Source organism: Ovis canadensis, chromosome 19, assembly GCF_042477335.2.
Source record: "Ovis canadensis isolate MfBH-ARS-UI-01 breed Bighorn chromosome 19, ARS-UI_OviCan_v2, whole genome shotgun sequence".
Lineage (NCBI taxonomy): Eukaryota > Metazoa > Chordata > Mammalia > Artiodactyla > Bovidae > Ovis > Ovis canadensis.
The window spans coordinates 61,723,770-61,750,272 of record NC_091263.1 but is presented as its reverse complement, the minus strand read 5'-3'; the positions used below and the strand labels follow the sequence as shown (position 1 = coordinate 61,750,272).

The 26,503-nt window shown below is 42.8% G+C and overlaps 2 protein-coding genes across 2 annotated transcripts; both read right to left on the bottom strand.

Annotated features, from left to right (window-relative positions):
* Positions 1-684: 684 nt before the first annotated feature.
* On the bottom strand, positions 685-16,633 carry ACTR8 (actin related protein 8). The gene is made up of 13 exons (XM_069561590.1): positions 16,359-16,633; positions 12,493-12,663; positions 10,792-10,902; positions 9,039-9,143; positions 8,584-8,757; positions 7,987-8,080; positions 7,646-7,778; positions 5,517-5,670; positions 4,645-4,740; positions 4,002-4,142; positions 2,801-3,065; positions 2,094-2,257; positions 685-1,030 (listed from the first exon to the last, which is right to left on the bottom strand). Exons 1-13 carry the CDS (start codon positions 16,479-16,481, stop codon positions 887-889), a joined length of 1,875 nt encoding a protein of 624 aa, XP_069417691.1. The 5' UTR covers positions 16,482-16,633; the 3' UTR covers positions 685-886.
* A 3,498-nt stretch (positions 16,634-20,131) lies between these two features.
* Positions 20,132-25,737, bottom strand: SELENOK (selenoprotein K). The gene is made up of 4 exons (XM_069561595.1): positions 25,565-25,737; positions 22,355-22,445; positions 20,794-20,877; positions 20,132-20,225 (listed from the first exon to the last, which is right to left on the bottom strand). Exons 1-4 carry the CDS (start codon positions 25,581-25,583, stop codon positions 20,132-20,134), a joined length of 288 nt encoding a protein of 95 aa, XP_069417696.1. The 5' UTR covers positions 25,584-25,737.
* Between the last annotated feature and the right edge of the window lie 766 nt (positions 25,738-26,503).

Sequence of the window (26,503 nt, the reverse complement as noted above, 5' to 3'; positions counted from 1 at the left end):
TATTCCACTCGCCTGTCTCTTACCCTCACCTACTTTTCCTTCTGCCAGTCCCACCCCCAGCCCCAGTTCTGGAGATCACACTGAACAAGAACTACTCGGAGAGCTTTCACTTGCTTTTCAGGTAAAGGAAGACTGGGGAGCTAATGATTAATTTAGTAATTATGACAGGTACCTGGTCTAGATTATATATAACCCATTTCTATTTGGCTTTAGGAGGAAAATGAGTTTGCCTTTTCTGTTTCTGTTCTGGTCAAATGATGACTGGTTTCCTTTCCCAAGGCCACCCCAGATCATGTGGGTAACAAAAGCCAACCAGCCCAATCTTAAATCTTTGCTTCTGGAAATCTAGACCTGAATGGGCCCCCCATTTTCTGTAATTCAAGAGACAATTTTAAAAATGAAACAAAACAACAAAAACACCTTTTTTCTTCCCCTAAGGAATTTTAGCAGCATATACAAGTCATGACATACATCTATGCTATACAAGAGGGAAAACGTGTAACCAGACACATCTCACAATTCAGGGCCACATTCACACACCCACCCTCATGGGTACCTGAGACTGCCTAACACTCAGAAGTCAACCTAAAGGAAGGGCTTCACCACCTAAGAACCACTCTACTGCAGCAATGGACATCATCGGGAGTCTGAGACCCCCGAGGAAGAGCAGGAAAATTCACCACGGAAGACTAAGTTCATATTTATTCTCAAATGTCCTGACTACAAAAGCAGCTATTTTTTTACACCAATGTAATGTGTTCAACAAGAAAAAGTTAAGATTCATTTATTTTCATGAAACTTAAACGCACCTAAGTCAATAAATTATACTAAGTCTTTTATACCACAAGGTTGGTGCTGGTCTCCAACAGCGACTTTTCTGTCCATTTCACCACACAAAAGCAGCTCGCTCTCGTAGCATGCGGACGCCAAAGCGCTGCCACTCTCTCTGATAAATCCACAGTTCCTGTGTGGTATCCAAACAAGCCAACACTGCCCCCCCTTTCCAGGCAATCAGCCGGGGATCCATATCCTAGAAAAGAAATGACAGAGACAGTTCAATGAAAATGGACAAGATATATACTTAATCATTTACTGGAATTTAGGGGCAGACTCATGCAGGACCTATGAACTAGCCACAGACATTTTCTATTTCAGTTCACAAGAAAATTTTTCGGTTTTTATTACTGAAGATGCTATTATTCACTATTTCCTATTATGCCACTAATAGTCCCTATGCTGCTGCTACTGCTAAGTCGCTTCAGTCATGTCCGACTCTGTGTGACCCCATAGACGGCAGCCCACCAGGCTCCCCCGTCCCTGGTGTTCTCCAGGCAAGAACACTGGAGTGGGTTGCCATTTCCTTCTCCAATGCATGAAAGTGAAAAGCAAAAGTGAAGTCACTCAGTCGTGCCCAACTTAGTGACCCCATGAATTGCAGCCTACCAGACTCCTCCATCCATGGGATTTTCCAGGCAAGAGTACTGGAGTGGGGTGCCATTGCCTTCTCCGAATAGTCCCTATAGGCCGGACCATTTCTAAGGAAATAACTTATTTTGAAATTTGAGTGGAATAAATATATCCCATAACCTCTACCTCTGAATGAAAATTAAACAGAAATATTCCCTGGAACTGTCAGTGAGAATGATAAAATATAGACACAATCTGTTTCTAAATTGCTGTGTTTATGGTTTCCATGACAGTTCAAACCAAAAAGATCCTTGAAGATCACCTGGTCTAGGGACCAGCAGGAGATTCTCAATATGAACGAGATGAAAATGACCTGTTCTAGTTGACAGTGTGAGTACAGTCAGTCTTCTCCTTGCCCACCCCATCCTTTGACAAAGTCAGAAGTTGGTCATGCTAATCTGGAGAACACAGCAGGGACTGAAAGCCAGTAATCCAGTCCCTGAGTCCAGAGCTCCTTCCACCACATCTGTGTGACCTGCTGAAAGTTAATTTTTCTACTTGCCCCAAGCCCTCGAGAATGGCCCCCACACAGCCTCATGCCTCCCAGGATTTTCTCTGTCCACATACAACTACAAATAATGCTGTTTCACCGGAAAAGAGTCTGACCTGCACCATGTACAACATACCTTGGGCCTTGTGATCACATCTACATTTTCAATAATTCGCCTGAATGAAGGTGGCATTTTATTGAGAATTCTGTGCTGCAGAAATTCTTGGGCTTTATGAAACATCAAACCACCTCCCACCACCAGGATGGAGCTGTACATCTTCTTTTTGGTTTCATCAGATGCTGAAAAGACAGTGAAATCCCTTTCACGCTTTTTCTCTGTATCTACCACCACCCTATGCCAAGCCACCATCATCTGCTGGTAATGGCAGGAGCCCCTCAAAGTGCTCTCCCCCATCTATCTTCGACAATGCTACAATGCAGCCGGAGGAACCTTGCAAAGCTCAAAACGTGAGCAAGCTGCTGTCCCCACACATGCCCCGCCCCCAACCCTGCTACTCGCAGGATCAGGACCTCAACCTCTAAGGGGGCTACAAAGTCCAGTGCGGTGTGTACCCACGCATCCCACAGCCTCACTCTGCTTCCCAGTCACACTGGCCTGTACACAGGCTGCTTCTTAGAATGCCTTTATGTGGTGATTTGACTTGTTTTGGCCTTTGTTACTTGGTTCTATGTTCAAGAAGGCCAGGAATCAGATTCTAATACCTGACAATGGCGGCACAAAGTAGGTCCTCCATAGTTTTTGAATGAACATGCTGCAAGATAAAACTACACCCTAGCCTGAACCCTGGAACTGCTCGCTCCCAGCTCCCCAGATGTGCTTACAACAGCAGTCTATGCTATGGAGGATGGCTTTATCCAGGCCCAGGGCTTTCCCTTCAAACAATGAGATGGCAGTCTTCCTAGACATCAGTGCGGTGAGAGCCTCCTCAGAATCATTGCCAGCCATCAAACAGTCTCCCTGGGAGGGTCCCAGATCCACCTCCTGGGAATGCAGTCTTTCTGGAAGGTCAGAGGACTGGCCACGAAGGTCCGCTTCGAATCCAACGGGTTTGGATGCAGACTTCCGGTCAGCAGTAGCTTTTGCAGACTTTAAATCAATCAAAAGGAAAGTCTAATGGATGGTCCGACTATGACAGTGGTCAGTGTTCTCCAGCTGGATGTCCCCTCCCCACCCCCCTGCTGGACACTCTATAAAACAAAGGCCTGTCCCTGTGCCGCAGACAGGAAACACCCCACAGCATGCAACCTAGCACACAGTCCCCGCCCTCGGATCACTGGGTGGGGTGGTGCAGAAGACGAGGACATGCTACCGAACCAAGGCAATGCCAGGCTGGCAGGGCAGACCACAGGACTTTCCGAATATTGGCGGGATTTTAAGACTGAAATGTTGATGAACTATTCCCCCCTGAGCTTTTGAGTATAGTTATTTCAGTGGAATTCTTGGGCCAGTGGCTGTCATGGGTCCTCATTTTCAGACCTTATCTAAGCAATCTCATGCTCAGTTTTGGGACAGGAACAAAGACCAGAGCAGGTTTACAGCCCTCTTCTCTCCGTCATGAGCTGCTGTTTCACTGGCAGGTAACAGCTTTAATCTGTGCCCCTGCAGCAGACATCCTACAACTAGGATTGGCTCTGGACGAAGGAATTCAGTTCCTTGCCTGTGCCTACCCACCTTTCATGTGATAATTTAAAAACAGGTCAGAAAAAAAATAGGTGAGATTTTACTGAAACTACTACTGGAAAAATATTCAAAAGAGGAAAAGTTCAGAAATAATACACACCAAAGGGAAGCATCATCATTAAATTAACTTTCACATGTGTGGAGTAGTATTCTGAAAATACATGTTGCTGAACAAAGAAATCTCCCATCTGGATTTTAAATGTAGACTTCATCTATGGTCCTAAAAGTAGTATTAGCTTTACCATACTGTCAGACTGCAGTCATTGCAACGATCCATGAAGTGTGGGCAAACTTCTCTCTCAGGCACAAAACTATCTCCTCTCACCCTGAATTACCACAGACCTGTTCCTGCTTGCTCTGCGTGGCCAGCAGGTACTGTTCATCGTGAGGATCCTCAGGGTCACCCTGGGATCTGTGCTGTAAAGTTGTCATTTTCTGTCCAACGATTCCAAAAGTTGCTGGATAAAACAAAGCCATTGGAGCCTGTGCAGGGAAAAAAAAGAATGACCAATCAAGGCTACTGCCTCCTGAAAAAACTGACCCGTTAAACAAACTGTGTTCTTCCAAAAACAAAACTGGCAGGTCAAATCCTGTAAGTCGGATTGAGTGAGCATTCTCTTTTGGAAGGAGCATTATTTCCTCAGTGTGTAATGGGCTTCATCATCAAACTGAATGGGTGATAATACACCTGAGAGAGAAATCTCAAAGTGGATGCAAAATAAGTGCCTAGTAAACTAATTTGTAATTTCCTAGAATGGTGCCTCTCTCTAAATAGCAACTCCTCACACGGCGCCTAATTAAAGAGATGGCTCAGCTTTCTTCTGATCTATACTCTATCAGTGGTTTAAATGTTGGGCTAGCAGCTAATTTACACCCAGTTGGCATTCTGACTTCATGAGGTTTCCAGCAAATACACATTCTCTCAGTCTGACTAAACCTGGCTGCCTTTCTTTCTACCCATGGGAAATACACACCCACATGTTACCTGGAGTTTTTCATCTCCCAGTCGAAACTGGTAAAGAAGGGCAGGGGAATCTGGATGTCGAATCTGAAACTCATGGTCCTGAAGCCCAGAGATGTCCTGAATCCGGGGAAAGATGCTGTCAGTCAATCAGGAAAAGTGCACACAAACTCTACAAATGACAAGCCTCTCTGTGGTCTAAATCTCACCCACGAAAGGGTTGCCCTACAACTTTCTACCACTTCCACTGGAATTTAAAAAAAAGGACTTCAACTGTACCTTGTTTCTCTTTCAACATTTCTGAAATTGCCACCACCTGAATTTCTGGCTTCTTTCATTATCATTATATACAAATACAAACAATGTCCAAACCAACAAGCAAATTCCCTCAATAACTGGGAAATGTTACCCTGTTCTACATTTCTCAAAAAAATTTTTACTCAGAATTTTATTACTCGAACAAGGTTTTTTAAAAAGTCTAAAACAAACAGTATAAAAAGGTAGCAATTCATATACAGCAATGATTAAATGCTGACTGTTCACAATAGTAAGAAAGTACTTCAAATGATACCATTTTATTAACTGTCTGTAACTATGTATTTACCTGCTACTGTTCATTACATCTAAAGGTTAATCTTTATCCTTAGAATGATCATAGATCCTAAGAAGAGAGAAATCTACTCTCTTAAAAAAATACTAGCTGTGTTTTCCTGAGTATGAGATACTTCTGTATGGGTCTTACCAAAAATCTCTCACTTCTTAAGAGCTTCAGCCTCAAGATTTTATCAACTTGGGTTGAACGGGTAGCACAGTACTGTTAATTTTTTAATTATCCTTAAATATCTTCAATTTTTCCTGAAAACAAAAATAATCAGCAATTTTGATTTTGCTCCCACCTGATCCAAATGACAAAAAGTTTCTTTAAGGTGCTGCAGAAGAAGGCAATCCATTTTATTTGTTAACTGGCATTCTCTGTAAGGGAAACCAGCTCGCTGCATCAGCCAGTAAAAGCATCTTGACACATCAGATCCACCATATGCCAGACAGAGCCTGGAGTTAAGAGAAAAGGGCAGCTAAAAAGATGCAAAGGGTGTTCCAAAAACTCAATTAGGCACAGCGAAACAGCGAGTTTCAAGAAATGTTGTAAGGATAAGTTAAAGAATGAAAGGACAGAATGGATGTAAGGGAGAGAGAAGGAAACTAGAAAAAACCAGTGGTGAGCATCAAGAAGTAAAAAATGCTACTTGCAAAAAAATCTGAGACAGAATACACATTAAGTCCAGCTCATTGCCAAGTCTATATGTATAGCATATGACAGCTGTTTGCCTCTCTACGCTTACCGGCATATAGAGACGACAGGGAATAACATCATAAGACAAATGTCTCTTGTGGGAGAAAAACTCTGAGGCTACTAGCCACTAACTGAACATTTCTACCATCTGGAGGGATCACTGCTGTGCCATTTCAGTGGTAGAAGACCTGGGGTCCAGTGTTCTCTCTATACTTCAAGAAGCAATGGCATTAAGTAATACAAATGGAGGGGCTCAAACAACTCGATCAGGGTTTGAGAATGCACTGTAACCTAGGAGGTAACAGCTTAACTTTTCTCAAGGACTGCTTAGACCCTCTTCTAAGTTTGCTTCTATGCCTTAGAAGTCAAAACTACCTATGTGAGTGACAGGAAGAATAAAATCAGCCTGAAGAAGCCATCCTAGAAGCACAAAACACTGCAGAGAACTGGTTATCTGCACTACCTGGCATGCTCACCTGTGCTGGGCTTGTCTCAGATAAGCAAGCTGCAAACCTGCTCAGGCTAGTTACTTTATTAATTCTTCTGTCAGTGATAATGTAATGAAGGGACTGGACCACCACGAAGTTACTCTTCACTCATCAAAAATAACCTGACAAGAAAAGCAAATACTCAGGAGACCCTGGTGGCCTAGTGGGTAGGATTCTGAGCTTTCACTGCGGTGGCCTAGGTTCAATCCCTGGTCGGGGAACTGAGATCCTGCAAGCTATGCAGTGTGGCCAAAAAAAAAAGAGAGAGAAAAGCAAATATTTAAAATGTTAGCTAGACAATTTAGACCTAAAAACCTACTGTCTCCTAAATGACTTGCCTATATAAAGCTTTGCTGTGGGGACTTCCCTGGTAGTCCAGTGGCTAAGACTCTGAGCTCCCGGTGCAGGGGGCCCAGGTTCGATCCCTGGTCAGGGAGCTAGATCCCACATGCTACAACTAAGACCCAGAACAGCCTGATAAATAAATAAATAATTTAAAAAAAGCTTTGCTATGAGTGTGACTGCCACACCAGTGAGAGACACAGAGCTAATGTACACACTTCTCCTAGGGGAAAGCACACACCACACACTAGGGCTTCCATGAACTCAATGATGTGAGCTCACACTGCTGTTGTTTTTAGTTCTTAAGTCGTGTCCCAACTCTCTGCGGTCCCATAGCCTGTAGCCTGCCAGGCTCCTCTGTCCATGGCATTCCCCAGGTGAGAAAACTAGCACGGGTTGCTATTTCCTTTACCAGGGCATCTTCCTGACCCAGGAACTGAACCTGTGTCTCCTGCATTGGCAGGTAGGTTCTTTACCACTGAGCTACCCAGGAAGCCTGGGCTCATATCAGAGGGTTCCAACGGAACCAGTTTATAGCCTTGTTATAGCCTAGAATCACCAGTATGTAGCCTTGTTCAAATCTGCACTTCCACAATCTCGCTGGCTTCATAAAAAAAATGTGAATATATAATTCCTAGGCATCAGAGGCTTCCCTGATGGCTCAGAGGTCAAAAAGTGTCTGCCCACAATGCGGGAGACCTGGGATCGATCCCTGGGTTGGGAAGATCCCCTGGAGAAGGAAATAGCAACCCACTCCAGTATTCTTGCCTGGAGAATCACATGGACAGAGGAGCCTGGTGGGCTACATATAATTCCTAAAAAACTTCTCTAACTCAAGGTGCTTTTAGTTGAATAGGCTGTAAAGGAAGCAGCAGCAGAGAATACCTCCTCCCAAGCTCCTCACCGAGTGTTCCGATGAGAGACTCCATCCTCCACACAGCACACGCTTGTCTTCTGGTCTCCAACGTCTACAACACATGTGCTGCTCAAGCCACTTCCAAAGGTGGCGCACACAGACTCCTGATGGACCACAATCCCTGAAAGACAAAAGGCAGAGCGGTGATCAGCAGCGGAGCAGGAGAGACCCTGTAACAGATATCTAATTAAAGTCTAGGAACCCCCAGGCAAGCATCACTGACCCTCCCAGAATAAGCATTTCAGTCAAGCAGTGAATTAAATCAACTGTGTCAGGAAAAAACAAAACAATCTCATTTCAGGCAAGTTTCCCTGGAATAACAGACATACCTGAAAAACCCATCTTCATTAGGATCATATTCACTAATTCTTTCACATGCTGTTTATTATAGATATCAGGAATTAACAAGATACATCTATAATACTAAAAAGAAGAACAAATGAGAAAAAGATAAAATGGTTAATATTCAAGTCAGGTCAAAACAAATTTCACCACACCTGTCCTCAGAGAGGATTGTCTCTAAAGCAGCAGCAGCAATGGCTAGAGGCCCAAAGTAAAAGCTCAAAGCTCTCTGCTATCTTTTAGGTTTTATATTTAAAAAAAAGTTGAAGTTTTGTGGACTTTTCCTTTTGAATTATTTAAAACTTGTAAAATGAAAAAATATGACAACTGATATGTCTGAAAAAGGTCCAGAGAGAATGTATAAACAGGAGCAAGTTTGCTGATTGCAGAGCAATAGAAATACCAAGAACCAAACAAAATGAGGAAAAAAAAGAAAGCACCAGATGGGAATTTAGTGAAGGAAAAAAGGATATTCTTAACACCTTAAAGTGAAGACGGCTTCAAGGACACTGTCTTACAAAGAATGGTGTGCTTTATTGACCAAGAATCTCTAAAGACAATCCAGTAACTGGGAATTTGTTTACCTTTAAATCTTTCAGCGGGATTTCCAAGTATTTTTGTATTGCATGAGACCATATTACTTCAATGTCAGCCAGAACAGCTGTAAGAGAGCCCCCAGGTCCTGGGTGAATATTTAACTGACCTCTTCTGATAGGCCAGTGAATATTATAACAGTCCAAAGGATTAACATACAGTGCCTGGAAACGATGGGGAGATGAATACATTGTTAGAACTCTTCTCTCAGTGTTTCCCAGATTCACATTGAAAACCAAAGGCCAGAAGTTATCATTAACATTTGCTGACTGTTCTCATTTGAGAGTGGAGTGTCTAATATCTCAGGAGCCAGTGTGACTATCTGTTTCTCAGGGTAAGATTACAGAATGCTTGGGAACAACCAGAACTGGGTGGCAAAGCACATTAATTTTATAAATAGGACCTCCGTTTTCTTCTTTCATTTCACTGTAAACAAGTCTCCTACCTCTTCTCCCACCAAAAACTCAGGGTGATGAGATGTGTTTGTCCATTTATTTCCAGAGCAGTGATCTAAAATCGCGGGTCGCATCTGCTTGTTGTAGGAACGTGCCTGAAACAAATGCACATCAGAAAATTCTCTGAGTCTACGCAAGAAAAAAAGGGGCTGCCCTCTTCTCCTCTCTCACAGAATAGATACAGCAGCAAATTTTAATAACGAATCCAAGATCGGTGACAAAATAGGGATTGGTCACAAGTGGATTCTCCTGCCCTTTTCCACAACCTTGATTATTCCCATCATGTTAATACTCAGGCTGTGATTCACAGCCAGTCTAAAATGAATATTGCACTCTGCTGAAACTTGAATATAAATTTATATATTTGGTTAACCAAATAGTTCATTTGGTTTTTTCTGTAAGATGGCTCAAGTAGCAGTTAGCTGTCTTTAGCTTTATTCAAAACAACTGTTAGATTATGTTGTGATAGCTGTAACATCAGTGTGTATTTAAAACAAAAACTTGTCAAAACGGGTGAATTTTTGTGTAGCCATCTTAATATTGATGATGGGGGGAAAAGGGCAACATTTTCTGCATAGTATGCTTTGTTATTTCAAAAAAGGTAAAAATGCAACTGAAATGCAAAGAAAGATATGTGCAGTAATATGGAGAAGGTGCTGTGATTTATCAAATGTGTCTAAAGTGGTTTGCAAAGTTTCGCACTGGAGATTTCTCACTGGACAATGCTCCCTGGTCCAGTAGACCAGTGGAGTTGACAGTGATCAAATCGAGACATTACTTGAGAATAATCAACATTATACCATGCAAGAGATAGCCAACATACTGAAAATATCCCAATCAAGCAATGAGTAATATTAGTATCAGCTAGGTTATGTTAATTGCTTTGATGTGGGATTGAAAGGGAGTCCTGTATTATGGTCTCCTGGAAAACCAAATGATTCATTCCAACACCAATTAGACCAACTGAAAGAAGCACTCGTTGAAAAGCATCCAGAATTAGTCAACAGAAAATGCATAATCTTCCATCAGGTTAACGTAAAACCACATGTTTGTCTCTATGGAAAAACTACTATAGCTTGGATGGGAATTTCTGATTCATCCACTGTTTTCACCAGACACCGTACCTTTCTATTTCCATTTATTTTATTCACAAAAATTTTAGTGGAAAAAATTTCAGATCCCTGGAAGTCTGTAAAAGGCTTGGAACGGTTCTTGGAACAGTTCTTTGCTCAAAAAGATAAAAAGTTTTGGGAAGACAGAATTATGAAGTTGCCTGAAAAGCAGTAGAAGGCAGTGGAACAAAACAGTGAACACATTGTTCAATAAAGTTCTTGGTAAAAATGAAAACTTTGTCTCTTACTTTTACTTAAAAACTGAAGGAACTTTTTGGACATAGACTCATGTCCATCCCCAGCAGTACTGGTTTATCACACTAAAAGGACAAACGTAGTAAGAATGCAGCTTCTCATCAAGATGCTGGAATAATACACTCAAGACTCTCAGGCAAACCAAATTTTCATCAACTTGACATAAGAAACGCTACCTTACAAACTGGCATGCCTAGACATTTGTAACACCAATTTAGGCATTCTGCAGGTGGTTATAAATGCTTTTCTTTCCTTTTTAAAGAAAATCCCATCTTTACTAATTTGCATAATGAAATAGGGAGAGCACACGAATGGTTATGACATAATAGCACTGGTCAAGGGATGAATCTGAAGAAAGAGCTGAGTGAGACCCAACCTGCTCAGGGGACACAGGAATCCGTCTTGTACCATTTGACATCTTTTTAGACCATATTGCTTGATCCACCATTTTAAGGCCATTTTGCCTTTGTTCGTTACTTTCAGGTTTCTGGCAGAAAAGAAACAGTGATGAACAGTATAAATGATTTAGTGAAAAAGAGAAAGTAACGACAAAATACTAATTTAATCTAGCAAGAGGAAATGCTCCCTCATCAACAAGCGTGTCCTTCACTTATGTCACATATGTTAACCCTAAGAATTCAAAGTAACCTTTTTATTATTTATAAAAAAAAAAAATCAGAAAAGCACCATCACATAAACCAACTGTTGCAAATATCTATAACCCCTGGTGGTGCAGAAGTTAAAAGCGTCTGCCTGCAATGTGGGAGACCTGGGTCCGATCCCTGGGTTGGGAAGATTCCCTGGAGAAGGAAATGGCAACCCACTCCAGTATTCTTGCCTGGAGAATCCCATGGATGGAGGAACTTGGTGGCTACAGTCCACAGGTCACAAAGAGTCGGACACAACTGAGCGACTTCACTTTCACTTTCACTTTCAAGGGACTTTTGACTTAATATCAGAGCATAGCGCACTTTAAACTTACCAACTATTTCAAGACTCTTCCACATATCGGTACAATTTTCATGCTTACAATTTTATAGCAATATTTTTTCCTACATGTGTTATTTCACTTAGTTAATGAGTATTCAAGTTATTGTGATATTGCAAAGAACATTCCATAAATACTTTTGAAAAGATTATTTTATTTTCTTTCTATTTTTACTCCTGAGATTTAGTCCCTAAGATAGAATTATAAGATCCAAAGGTATAAGTGAGTTTTAAACCCTTACATTGTCAAGTTATAGTTAAGCTTAGAAATGGACTTAAGGATGGTTTGCTAGTTATGCTAGAAAATGAAATCCTAAGGCCTACTATCAGAGTTATAGAAACTGCAAGTTCCTAAAACTATCCTTGATTTAAAGCTTAAAAGTGGATTATAATGTTATATACATATTCAATACCTATCATGAAAAATTTTCCTGTTAATTATCACCTGCAAAATAGGACATTTGCTGCATCCTAAGTAAATGACCCCAAGAACATATTATTTTTTGCCTTAAAATTATGATTTAACCTAAGATTATAACAAGTGCTTATTGGAGGAATTCAATTCGTTACAGATTGAAAAAATAAGCTCAATATAAACTCTAAATATCTGGAAGAAAAAATACGGCAGCCAGTTAACAGACACCTGGATGCATCATTTTAAGAAACTGACAATTCTGTATCCTCCACTAAAAATCACCTTCTTCAATACCCAATTCTTCCTGATGGGTTATAAAAATTAATTTTCTTTTGTTACAATTATTTCTACACAATCTAAAATTCCTAGCTCTGATAAAAAAATTATATTTGTAACCCTGAACAATGTCATTATTTTAAGATACATTAAAGCTATGAAGATGTTGTTCAAGATGACGCCATACATTGAGTATCTAAGCCCTCCCAAGGCGACAACCTTGGGCTTTCTCTCCAGGTCCTACATTTTGTATGTGTGTGCTGTTTTTTTTGTCCACACAGTGTGACTTGCGGGATCTTAGTTCCCTGACCAGGGGCTGAACTTGGCCCCTTGGCAGCAAAAGCAGTCTTGACTCCTGGACTGCCAAGGAACCCCCTCCAGGTCCTCATCCTAACTTACGTTTAGTCCCTCTCTCAGCAGCCAGCTGTCCTTGTACAGTGGCTGCCCCTGTTGCTTGTGTCTTCGTGCAATGACGTGAGGAATGCTGGCAGGAAGTGTGTCTGTGGCTCGACCAATTCTCAGAGTTGTGGAACCTGGATGTATGACAACAATGAAGTTGCTCTGGATTTGCTGTAAATATAAAACAAAGGAGTGTGACTTTAGAAAATAATATAGATGGTAACAGACTCAAAGAAGCTAGCTTCCTGTAATGACTATCAAACTCATTTTGTATCTGTGTTTTGAGGATCTGACTCATGGCACAAAGGTCAACAAATCTTTGCTTAAATGAATGAAATCCAAGGAAATGGCAACCCACTCCAGTACTCTTGCCTGGAGAATCCCATGGACAGAGAAGCCTGGTAGGCTACAGTCCACGGGGTCACAAAGAGTCGGACACGACTGAGCATCTTCACTTCAAGCACCCAGTGCAAATCAAGCTATGATTTGAAGGTGTTTCTGTGCCAAGCAGTACAGGTACAATGCTGACAAGGACAAAGTCCCAGCCACTAGAGAACTTTCCATTTACTAAAGAAGACAGTTAAATAAGGAATAAGAGTGTGGGGAATACTATGACTCGTCAAGTGTTGGGTTCCCTAAATCCGAACACCTAAAGATCCTCGTTTAAAAAACAAATAAAAAGACCCTAAGGCTTCAGTAGGAACTTTCTGATTCAGAATCTCCTGGGAGAGACAGCCTAGGAATCAGCAATTTACAAAAGCTCCTGAGGTAATCAGTATCATCGCTCAGCTGTGACAACATTGGTTGAGTACGTGAGGGAAGAAATGGAGTATTAGAACAGAATCACTGTTTTCTAATGCTGGAAAGTAAGGCTCAATACAGGAACCACTTTCGAGAATGAGCATAAACTGTATTTTGGTCACTGTTTTTTAAATACTTTACCCTTATTGACTCTGTGCTATTTACCTGATCTAGTAAGAGTTTGGAGTTAAAAGGCCAGAGTTCACAATTCTATCCTCGTATGTCTGCCTTTCTCCACCCGTTCTTGGGAGACAGTCAACAAGGACTGACAAAGGAGCACAAATCAAGACAGTGGGCTTTTACAGCCATAATTCTCAATGGAGAAGAATATAACCTGAGTGACCGGGGAACCGTTACCATGGAAACACGCTGAGGGACTCAGTGGGGAACTCAGAGAGACTCCAACAGTCCTTCTGACAAATGGATGCCTCCGCTGAGAATGGCCTTTCCAGCACGACTCCGCAGCCAGCACCTACTCCGTTCCACCCGTTGGCTTCAGTTGTGTCTTCCTGGCCTGCCCCGTTTCGAAACATTTCTGTAACTTGTTGATAAGATACAGTTCAGAACCTCCAAGACCAGGACCCTGCTTATTTCTCTAGCTTTACTCTAGAACTACTTCCTTCTCAGTCTCTGTGGTCTTCCGAATCCAGATTTCTCCTGATTTCTCAGCTTACAGTGCTGACCTTCAGGCCTGCACAAAGGCACTTCCCTTTGTCTGCAATGTTCTTTCTCCCTTTTAAATCTTACTCTTCCCTTCAGGTCTTATGTTAAATGGCATTAGACCAGGTGTGTTTGTCCTGCTGTAATAAAATCTTATGGCACCCCTCCTTTTCATGACACTTGTCATTCTTACAATGATTTATTGATTGCTCTCCCAGAAGACAAAACCTTCATGTAAGAGGGGACTGTTACTGTCTTGTTCACTATTCTATGCCCAGTGCATAACACAGAGGTCATCTGTTGAATGGTGATGGCACCATTCTCACAAGGCCTGGTGCTATGCAGCAGACTCCTCAAGCTTCTGTGTGTTATGGCAGACAACATATACCTAGGCGACTGAGTTAAACCAACGAGGCTGCTTGCCATCTGGGACAGGGTGGTGATGGATTAGTTGCTAAATCGTGTCTGACTCTTCCGCAATCCCATGGATTGTAGTCCCCCAGGCTCCTCTGTCCACGGGGTTTCCCAGGCAAGAATACTGGAGTGGGTTGCCATTTCCTTCTCCAGGGGATCTTCCAGACCCAGGGATCAAACTGGCATCTTGTGCTTGGCAGGCGGATTCTTTACCAATGAGTTATCTGGGAAGCCTGCTCTCGGGGACACCTGTACCCCATCAATGGCCCACAGGCTGCAGGACACTGATTGGGAAGCTCTGGGAGTAGTAAATACAGTTTTTCAAAGTCTGGACAAGGACTTTTTATTAATTACATATTTATTTTAACATATTAGAGTAACTAGCCAGTGAATCCTACATATCATTTCCTGGACACTATTGCTTAAGAAAAGATTCAGAAGGGAAAAAAAAAAAAAGGCATTTAGCAAATAACAGTAGAGGTGCCACAGAGGATATGGAAAAACCAAAAGATGCTATATGACCGACTGATGTTAAACAAATATTCCAACAGTGGTTAAGGGCCCAGGCTCTGGTTTAACAGATACAGCTTCAAATTCAGACTGTGCCACTTCTTGGCTCTGACTGAAGTTCCTGCCTCAGAGAGCTACTATGAGGATTAAAAGAGTTGATCATGCAGCTCAGAGTCTGGCTAGCTCTTCCAAAGTTCCCCTTCAGAAGAGGCCAGGCTCTGCCTTATACCACTCTCATGATGACACCCCTCTTAAGATCTCCAGTCTCATTTCTTGCTCTCTCTTCTTCCCTGATTCCAGATATTCTCACCTCCAACGCTTTCCTAGGCTCTCTTGGCCCAGGTCTCCTCCACAATGTTCTCCTGTCCTCACACTCCCCATGGCTAACTCCTAAATATCCTTTAGGTCTTTGTCTAGGTGTCAGCTGCACAAATAGATGGCAAAAAAAATAAAAAAAGTGACAGACTTTATTTTCTTGGGCTTCAGCATCACTGCAGACGGTGACTGCTGCCATGGAATTAAAAGACGCTTGCTTGCTCCTTGGAAGAAAAGCTATGACTAACCTAAAGAGCATGTTAAAAAGCAGAGACATCACTTTTGGTTGGACAACAAAGGTCCATATAGTCAAAGCTATGGTTTTTCCAGTAGTTAGGCATGCATTTGAGAGTTGGACCATAAAGAAAGCTGAGCACTGAAGAATTTATGCTTTTGAACTGTGGTGCTTGAGAAGACTCTTGAAAGTCCCTTGGACTGCCAGATCAAACCAGTCAATCCTAAAGGAAATCAACCCTGAATATTCATTGAAGGCACTGATACTGAAGCTCCAATACTTTGGCCACCTGATGTGAAGGGCCGACTCACTGGAAAAGACCCTGATGCTGGTAAAGACTGAAGAAAGGAGAAGAGGATGACAGAGGAGGAGATGGTTGGATGGCATCACCAACTCAATGCACCTGATTTTGAGCAAACTCCGGGAGACAGCGAAGGACAAGGAGGCCTGGTGTGCTGCAGTCCATGCGGTTGCAAAGAATCGGACACGACTTAGCGACTGAACAACAATGGTGCTCTGCACTAGCCACCCCACATCAGGCCTTGTTACCTACTGCCCCAACTCAACTGGAGCTTTCTCCTCCCGCCTCCCCCTCTCCAAGTGGGAGAACCCTAGAGAGTGGGAACTGTCATGGCCCCTACCCACCATCCAGTCTGCTCCCTCAACCTATGACAGTAAAGTGACAGCCCTGTCCTGGTCTCACGGTCCGGAAGGGGCTCGTACAGCAGTTGGTGGGTGGGACCGGCGGGGACGCAGTGACCGGGCCATCTGCCCAGTGCCCTCGGAGCGAACGGGAAATGACCGCCTTGCACCACCCACCCGGGTGAGGGCCCGAAGCCTCGGGTCGCTCGCCAGTCTCCTCCCCTCGCCCAGCTCCGCCGGCCCCGCCCGGCCCGGAAGCCGAGTCCGAGGCCCGCCCCCGCCGCCTCACCTCCTGCAGCGACTCCGGCACCAGCGCGGGCACGATAGGTCGCTTCACCCCGCGCTGCTCCTTCTCCTTCTCCCCGCCCTTCTCCTTCCCGTTCTCCGCCTCTCCCTTCTCCGCCTGGGTCATGTCGGCCGCCGACGCCCCTCCAGTCTCTAGCTTCAGGGACGCGACGCGAATGCCAGAAAACTGGTCTCAGCGCAGACGATACCTCCGCTTGCAGACAAGGAGACCGCCAGGCGTCGGCCTAGAGGCTCCCGGGAAGGCGGAAGGGCGGAGGCGGAGCTGCCCGGAGCGGGCGGGGTGGGGGGGTGGATTGGGCGGATGCTGATGCGATTGGTCAGGGCTGCAGCGAGCCGGCCGGCTACTTTGTGTTTTGTTTTCCGTATTTGCTGTTGAATCCGGGATACCTAGCATCTCGCTTAAACCTCACACGTGTTTCCTCTGGCTTCTCAGGTAACGTACGTAATTTTAGTTCTCGTACTTCACTGGCTGTGCTCAGTCCGGTCTCGGATGTTAGTGTTCCCTGGAGAGTTTAGGGCATCTCTCCACACACTCCTTGGAGGACTTGATCAGTTTCATGGCTTTAAATATGAAGATAACTCCCAAATATGTATTTCCAGTTTGGATCTCTCCCTGCTAACCAATTGCTTCTTTAGTATCTCCACTTAGATGTCTACAAGGCATTGCAAACATGTACAAAATGGAACTCTTGATCCCCCCATATCTACCCTCACTTAAACCATCCTCAGCAAGTTTCACTTTGTTTCTTCAGTCATCCACATCTTCTACAGCCAAATCCATCAAATGCAACCACCTCTCCATTCCTACCACCATTACCTAGTCCAATCTACTGTCTCACTTGGAACACAACATCCTCTGAACGCATTTCCCTGCTTCCAGTCTTGTCCTCCTGTGATCTGGTCTTCATACAAACCAGTGTATTAATGCCTTCCCACTCCTATTTCCAGGCAGAGTTGAATAAATGCTTACAAATGGATACAAAAACTTTTACCTGAACACCTTGGATCCAAAGACTATTAAACACAAAATAGAATTGTCTGAGCCATTCATTTCTTCATAACTATTTTAGTGCCTATTATGACTTCCCTGGTAGCTCAGACAGTAAAGCCTCTGCCTACAATGCGGGAGACCTGGGTTCGATTCCTGGGTTGGGAAGATCTCCTGGAGAAGGAAATGGCAACCCACTCTGCCGGGAGCCAGCATGAGGAATCCCACCTGTGACAAGGTCATGCGGTAGAGATCTGATGGGTAAGGTCCAGTCAGATCTCAGGTTTTCCCCCTGTATTTCCTGAGCGTGTATCCCAAAAAACAAGAATAAGCCTGCCTGGAAAAAGTCATCTCAAGGCTTTAGTCTTCTGCATTTGAAAGGGTGTTTGAATCCAAAAACCCCTCTGATGGCTTTTTAGCCTGCCTGCAGGACTCATACAGCTGCGCAATTGATTGATTGAGGCCTCCTGACTGCAGGAGGCACAGGAAGCTTAAAACATCCTAGGAATGTAGGGGCTTCCATGGAGTAAAAATCATTAGGACTGATTAAAGGTTTCATTTGTTGAGCCAATACTTGCTGCCAAATTTTCATATCCTTTATTTTTAGATATAGTTGGTATATAGAAAAACAAGTAGTAGACCTGGTATTAGCAACATTAGATCTTTGAGTCAAGTACCTTCTTGGTTATAACCTACTGCGCCTTTGTTCTATAGAGATGTAACTTTAGTGCTTTAAGGAGATGCAGATTAAAGAAAAACATTTCAGGGGAAACAAAATTAACATTCATTAAGGAGGAGAGCCAAAAAGTGTTAGAAAGCCTCTCGGCCAGAAGATAATATAAATCACCTGAGACCTTTCGTATACAAAAAGATATACGGAAAGAGTCTGAGCTAACACTACATAATTTTGTATTACCCATTGATCTCTACGTACAATCAAAAAGGTATAAAAGGCCTTTCTAGACAATAGAGGCGGGGCCAGTCATTGGAAGGACTGGTTTCCCCCGTGTCTCCTCTTTACTCCTTTTCAGGCTGATCCCTTGGAACATGGAGGCTCACCATGTCTACTTACTTGTCCCGGCTTTTAAGATCCACGCGAGGGGGAGCCCAAGGCCGGGCACCCCCTGATATTCAAGAGGACGCCGGTGGCCTAAAGTAGATGGTGCAAGCTCCTTGTCTGGAACTTTTTTGGCTTCCCACGTAAACCAAGTTATTCAGCCTTCTTTCTCCACTTAATTTTCCTACTACACTATTTCTTCCTAATCTAATCTTATATTAATAAATAAATAAGTTTTCCTCGCCAACGCCGTCCACGCTTCGAATTTCCCTGGATCCACCGGGGCTGGACCCCAGCACCACTCCAGTACTCTTGCCTGGAAAATCCCATGGACTGAAGAGCCTGGTAGGCTACAGTCCATGGGGTTGCAAACAGTCGGACACAATTGAGCGACTTTACTTCTTCAGTGCCTAGTACATGTGGCCACTGTTCAAAGCTACGTGTAATAGGCACTGAAATAGTTATGAAAAAAATGAATAGTACAGACAATTCTATTACTGTTCAAAGCAGGCTTTCCTTGTGGCTTAGCTGGTACAGAATCTGCCTGCAATGAAGGAGACCTGGGTTCAATCCCTGGGTTGGGAAGATCCCCTGGAGAAGGCGAAAGCTACCCACTCCAGTATTCTGGCCTGGAGAATTCCATGGACTGGATAGTACATGGGGTCACAAAGAGTCGGACATGACTGAGTGACTTTCACTTCACTTCACTGTTCAAAGCACTGGGATAAAGAAGAAAAATCCCTAACCAAAGAGCTTTCACTGCATTCAGATGGGGTTAAAGCCAACAGGTAGCATCTCTAGAACTAAAATTGGCAGACTGAAGCCCATAATTTTAAAGATCATTTATCAAACGAACATTCTGTAGCTCAGGTCTGTTGGTTATGGCTTTATAAGTACCCTGCTAACTACATTTGGTAGCAAATAAGACATACTGTATTAAAGATCCATGGGACAGATAGGTTTTAAGATTAAAAGTTAATTCAAGAGATTAGATATCATATGCATACTACTGAAATAAGCACAGTGATTTATTTATAAATGAGAACAAAAAACCCAACAATGAACAATATTTTATAAGTTGAAAAAGGTGACACTAATAGTAATCAATACACAGTCTTTTATTTTCCTTTAAATTTGCAGCTTTCTGAGTTTTCATTTTATAAAGATGAGAAGTTGAGAAGTCAGTTTTGTAACCTAAAAATATTTACTTATTAAAACTATATTAACACTTTCACAGACCATACAAAAAAGATGAGACAAATGTGCATTTATAGAACTACGTTGTCAGTCATGCCAGATCCCTGCAGAGGGAATTCCCAGCATGACTTCATTTGTCTGTGAGGACACAGAGCAGTCCCAGTTTAGACGTACACGTTCATCTAACTTGTCCAGCATGATCAGCACTCCATTTCTTGATGGTTTCCTTCTGCTACTAAAGTGCACGTCCAGTTGTCTGCTTCTTAGAGCAGACATTTACCTGAAAGAGAACATTATAATAGTTACTCATTGGTAATTCGGATCTATATGAAAAACTCAGTCATTGCATGTTATAAAACCTTCTTCAAAAGATAATTTTTCAAGGGTTAAGATATAAATGTTTTTCCAAATAAGACATCTGAGTATAAAATGCTGTCACTTCTGTTTTCCTACAGAAAGCCTTCCTAAGGAGGCATTTTCAAAATGAAATCTCTGGAGGACTGCAGACTGTAAGTTACCTTCCTCATCCACCGGCCATTGGAGGAGGATTAGGGCCCTGCAGATGGTTAATTCGACCCATTCTTCTTCTGGGGGGGTTTCCTGGTGGCCTAAGATAAGAAAAGTTAATTTCTACTGTTTAGTAGGTTCTTTTCAAACACTCAAATAGATCCTTTTCTTAAAATAGGAACTACCATTTAGATCTGAGTTGAAAATTCAAATACTGAAAGAGACCAGACACATTACACACATGAGGAAAAGTGAGTCAAGCAAGAATTATGATAAACTGAACAACAGCTCCTATAAATGCCTACCTGAAACCCAACTCCAGTTTATTTTAGCCATATGGAAACACAAGCCTCACCCAGTGCTGCTGGATCTTGAGATTTCCATTAGCAGCTGGAAATCTATAGACTCTAAAGTGAAATCTCTAGATTTTAATGTTGACCATCACTTTTCATTCTCTTAGACTTTTCCCATAGGATATTTGATGTATTTAGCTATGTCAGATTAACTCAGATTATCAAATCAGAGGCAACTTGTTTGATTTACAATAATGCATTAATTTTGTAAAACAGAATTTAAGCCTTTAAATGAGCCTAACTATGTCTGTCTGCCTATTTTTAATAAATTACACAGAGGGGTAAAAACATCTTTTATCAATTTAAAGAGTTATACCCTCTTCCGTCATCATATCTGGAATCAGATGAGCTTCCGTAGCCTCTTCTCTTTTTCACATCTTGTTGAAGCAGAGTTCTGAAACTGAAAGGGGTAGGAAACAACAGAAGATCCACTTTCAACACTGAAAAATTTCCATGGCTTCAACTATCATCTCTGTGGGAGGAAGACCAAACTAACTTAGCTCCAAAGCCCCCTTTCTTGAGGCCAGCTAGACAACACCATCTATCACAAACACAGGTTTCAACATAGTATGCTGTGTTCTGTGCAAGCTTCCTTCCATCCCTTGTCTTTCTTATTTGCTATAACTCTTCTAGACAGAGTCTACGAATGACTCTGAAACCAGAGTCAACTCCAACTTTCTTCCTCTGCTCGGTCTTGATTGTCAAGCCCCAGAGACTGCTTTTAAAGTATTGCATGTGTGTTTCCTGTGCCAAAAGCTCACCTAATGTTACCTTGGGGAAGGAGGGATTGAGGTGGTATGCCAGAGGCACAGGGCTTTCTGGGAATTCGTTTAAATGGAATTTTCTTTATTTGTAAAGGGGAAAGGCTTTAACTAAATTAAATTAAAATTTAACTAAATTAATTAAATAAACAATATGGAGATGAAATTTGTAAGAGATTGCAAAGAAGTTTTGCAGTGAGTACCAAACTTAGGCCTTTCTATCCTCTGTTGTATTTCTCTATGGTAGTCTCTTCTATTTTACCCCTTTTAATTTATGCTACATGCAGCCATCAGATTAAACTATATATACCAGAGCTACCATCAAATTAAGTATAAATATCATAGGCTGATTTTCAAACTTCTCTGCCATCTTTCTTGTGTCTCTCCCATCTGGAATAACCTCTGATGTCCACCTCCCACCATCATGCCCTCCCCAAGGCCCCTTGTAAAATGAAAGTATTTACTGACATTAAAGTCAAGGAAGAAACTATCTCCCACATCTCTGGAGTTCTTGGCCCATGAGACACTCAAATGTATGTTTATATTTTGGATGAGTAAGACTTTTTAGTAGTTGATGAAAAATTTTCATAAAACAGAATATGAAAGACCAAAAAAAAAAAGAAAGAATTTAACTAAGAATTGCTTGAAATTATGGTGAATTATGTGTATCCTGTGTATTGATGCTAATCCTTCACTTAAGAAAAAAAGTTTATGGCCTGGGAGCTTTTAAAATTCAAGATCTAATTCCCCTTGTTTACTCAATGCATATTGTGCAATAAAAGTTGCACGTACACATGAAAGGTGGAAATAACATAAAGTGAGGTATGTCATTGGGCAACAGAAAGAGTTGGTCTGGCCCCATAGCTGCAGGCTGAAATGGTGACCACGAGTCATGGTCAACCTTACTAACTCAAGAAGATATTTATAATCATACAAGGTGTTTGAGGGGAGTTTTCCCAGTATACAGGTCTTTATCTCTCTTAGAAAAACTATTAATAAAATTCACAATTGAAAACTGCTTCAGGAAAGCGGAGCTTGTTTAAGATACCAACATAATGTCTCTAATGTACCTGTCAACTTAAATATCAGGGCTATTAACAGCACTACTATACTTACAACAAAACCACGAACTCAGCTATTCCCCAGAAGAAATCTGTTATAAAAGATAATCTCCATGGGGACTGACTCCTGCTGTCCAACACTTGTCCTGCAGATAAGAATGAAGAAACTTTGGTTAGTGCTACAAATCCCTGACACAAGACACATTACACTTAATCAGTCGGGTAACGATCATAAGCTCAATTTTCAACATGTTCGCTGTTCCAAACAGTCTATGCAAGCAGAAGTCTGTTATGTGTATATGGTCCTAAGGAAAGGTTTGGGGAAGTGAAGCTCTGTGATCTAGAGGTCATTCCTTTCATATGTCAAATAATGCCTCTTATAGTTTATAATTTTTGGTGGGTGATATCTCAAGAATTTTTCCTTTTTTTTTAATGAGGTAAAATATACACAAAAAATTTTATCACTTTAATCATTTTAAGTGTACAATTCTATGGCATTAAGTCTATTACCATACAACCATCATCATCAGCTACTTCCAGAGCTTTTTCACCTTTCCCAACTACAACTCCACACCCTTTAAACACTAACTCTCCATTTCTCCGCTCCACAGACCCTGAAAACCACCATTCTACGTTGTGTCCCTATGAACTTGACTGCTCTAGGAAACTTGTATGAGGAATCATACACTATTTGTACTTTAACAACTGGCTATTTCACTTAGTACAATATCTTCAGGATTCATCCATATTGTAGAATATGTCAAAATATCCTTCCTTTCTTAGGCTGATGAATATTCCACTGTATGAATATACTACATTTTGTTTATCCATTCACCTATTGATGGGCACTTTGGTTCCTTCTTTAAGAACATGGGTATACAAATATCTGTTTATTCAAGCATTTAGAGGAAACAAATGAGATAAATGAGTATAAAGAATGCTCACACCACTTCCATTTCCTAGATGTGTTTGGAGTGTCCCTTTCACTTGCCAAGTCTCTTGCCTAGATAAAAAGACTGTTTATACATACTCTTAAAATCTTCATAACCACCTAACAGTTGTTATGTTAAAATTCCTATAAGTCAAAAAATTTGTGTGCTCTAAGTACTAAACAGAATTTGGTTTACAGCTATTTCTTTAACAGAATACTGTTGATCCTAATTACAGACTCCAGTTTTATCTTACAGAAAAATGCATCTACTTTCCAAACCACTTTAAAGAAGCTATATCAGGAACAGTGAATACTCTAGAGAGTTTCAGTCTTGTAAATCAACAGGTCAGAATATTTTGAGAGAAGAGCCATCTGTCAACTACCTGTTCTCTCCATTTTCCCAAGGGCTTCACCACACTCACAGCCACCCACCCCCTCCCCCGCCCCCCAGCTACAGCTTACCTTTCCTCTTTCACAGACCAGCTTACTTTCAGTATCCACTTCGATCTGAGCTCCTACACAGATATTGAGAAAAAGGGGCTACTACAGAGTGTGAGGGCTTCCCAGGTGGCTCAGTGGTAAAGAATCCACCTGCAATGCAGGGGACATGGGTTCGATCCCTGGGTCTGGAAGATCCCGGGGTTGGGAGGATCCCCTGGAGAAGGAAACGGCAACCCACTCTCGTATTCTTGCCTGGCAAATGCCATGGACAGAGGAGCCTGGTGGGCTACAGTCCATGGGGCTGAAAAGAGTCTGACACCGACATGACTGAGCAACTAAACAACAACAGTATGTGATTGGCTTGGTTCTGCCTCTTACTAGCTCTGCACCATTGAGACATTTTCCTTCTCTAAGAAAAAGCATCACAAGACTAGTCATCATATACATTTGTTGAAAAAAGAAAAAGTCATCTGACAGAGAAAATTTCTGTCATCTATGGAATACTGATACAGTCCTTCTAAGAAAACAGATCTAACTAGAACTGGTCAATTTCTTCCTATGCAGTTCTAAAGAGCCTATTGAATGCATTTGTACCATTCAGGTTTTTGTGCTTTTTCTCCCAGTTTCTGAAGGCAGAAACTTCTCCTCCCTCAGATAGAAATAAGTGGCTTGAAGGCAACTGGCTTTTCTCAACTACACAAGTGAGATTAGAGGCCCTAAGAAGACTTTATTTATGCAGATGAAAGACGACAAGGCATGCACAAGACATGCTACAAATATATATAAGTAGTCAGTAAATAATAGCAGCTGCCAGCCTTAACCACAAAGGATGTAACACAAGGTCTGCAAGTGCCTAAAACCAAGACGAAACTTTAAGAGTTTCGGAGAAGCGAGATTTTGAAAAGCAAAGAAATGCAAAGTGTGCTCAGCCAGAAGACTTCAGACTACAGTATCTTCATAGCCTCTTAAGATAAACAGATGATTCAAACGAAACCAGGATCTGGCTCCTGTGATCCAAAAACTAGGTAAGAGGGCACCAAGATATTTGTGTCACCTGAGTCAAACAAGTGGGCAGGCAGTTCTGATTTTTCCCCCCAGTCACCTTGTGTCTTTCTTTCTGTTCACCGTCTTTGGGGAACCACTGAATTAAGTCTCTCTCAGCTTCTCCATTCCAGGAATAATCAGCTTGTTCCCACAGGGAGTGCTGTTTCTCCCTATGCCCCTTGAAATTAGGGCAGAAAATTACCTGCGTGACGAGCTCTCTCTCTCCTGGGAGGGAAAAAGTCTATCCAAAGCTTCTAGTCCAGGCTCTTACAAGTTACGGAAAGAGGCAGCCTAGTAGACAACCGCAAGGAAGGTGACGTCAGCCTACCGGCGTTAGAAACCCAAATAAACAATTAGAACTACATCTGTGATCCTGGGCAAACTAATTAATCCGGCTGCAGCTAAGTCTCCACCCGCAAAACAGACAATACTTTTCACCCGGATAAGGCGATTTAGAGACTGAATACGTGGACACACGAGCGACTCTTTTAAAAGTGTCCGAGGCATAGCGCTACGTAGATGGTGTAAACACTATGGTCTGCACTATTAATACTTAAGGACACTGACGCCCGAAAAGGAAAGACCACTTTTCAAGACCCACAAGCAGAAGCTCCAGGAGGGCGAGATCGCAGGACGCTCGGCACAGCAGTCGTCAAGGGGACCTCAGCCCCCGCCGCCGGCTCAGGGACGATCGGCTGAGGAGCTGCAGGCCGGGGCGACTTCGCCCCCAGCTCCATTTGGCCGGGGGCGTGCATAGGAAAGCGGAGCCGGGCCGGCGGACGAGCATGGAAGAAACCCGGGGTCCGGCTTCCCAGCACGGAGGTCGCCCACGTTGCCCCTTCAACTCACCATTAGAGATGTAAACCATTTTGCCTCTCCTCCGCCTTCAGGGCGACGGCGACGCCTGGCCCCTCTTGGATTCCTTATCTCCCTCCGCGCCTCCCTCTGACTTCACAGGCCGTGAATAGACAAAACGGTGACCGCGAAGGGAGGTGGACAGAGCCCATTGGCTCTACGGGGACACGCCCCCCCACCCCCGACGTGCGTTTTGGCCACGTCATGCCTGCGACTTCCGGTGTAAAGCGGCGGCTGGGGCCGGGGATCGGATGTGATGGTGCGGATTTAGTCTGTGAACATTCGCTTTTTCCAGGAGAGCTGGTTTGCTCCGGCTGGAAAAGAGGCGCTGCTTTCTAGTTTGGAGGGCCCAAGGCTGGGAGTCAAGGCTACGTGTGGAGTGGCTTGAAGAACCGTTCGCAGGAGGAAGTTCCTGAGAATTTTCCAAAATTGTGGATCTTTGAGGGTGTGCCGGGAGGGGCCTTAAGGGAAGAGACGGTGATCAAACCGAAAAAAGCCTTATCGTGAAGCCGTCGGGAATACACAGGCACTCTCTAGAAGATGGGCTAAGTCTCTTTAGAACTAGTGTTTCTACTCCTGGTTCACTGGAAGTGGATGGAGTTTTTATCAGCTCTTGTGAGATAGCTGAAAAATACTGTAGCGCGAGGTATCTATACCTTACTCTGCTAGTTTTTATTTTATTCCTGGCTACTGCCAGGAATAGAGGGCTTCCCTGGTGGCTCACGCCTGCCAACGCAGAAAATGCGGGTTCCATCCCTGGGTGGGGAAGATCCCCTTTAGAAGGAAATGGCATCCCACTCCAGTATTCTTGCCTGGGAAACCCCATGGATAGAAGTGACTGAGACAGCACACCGTCATTGTGTGGTATACCAGCAGTGTGGAGGTGACAGATGAATGGGAAGCCATCTCCTGGTCATTGATTAAAAATGGACC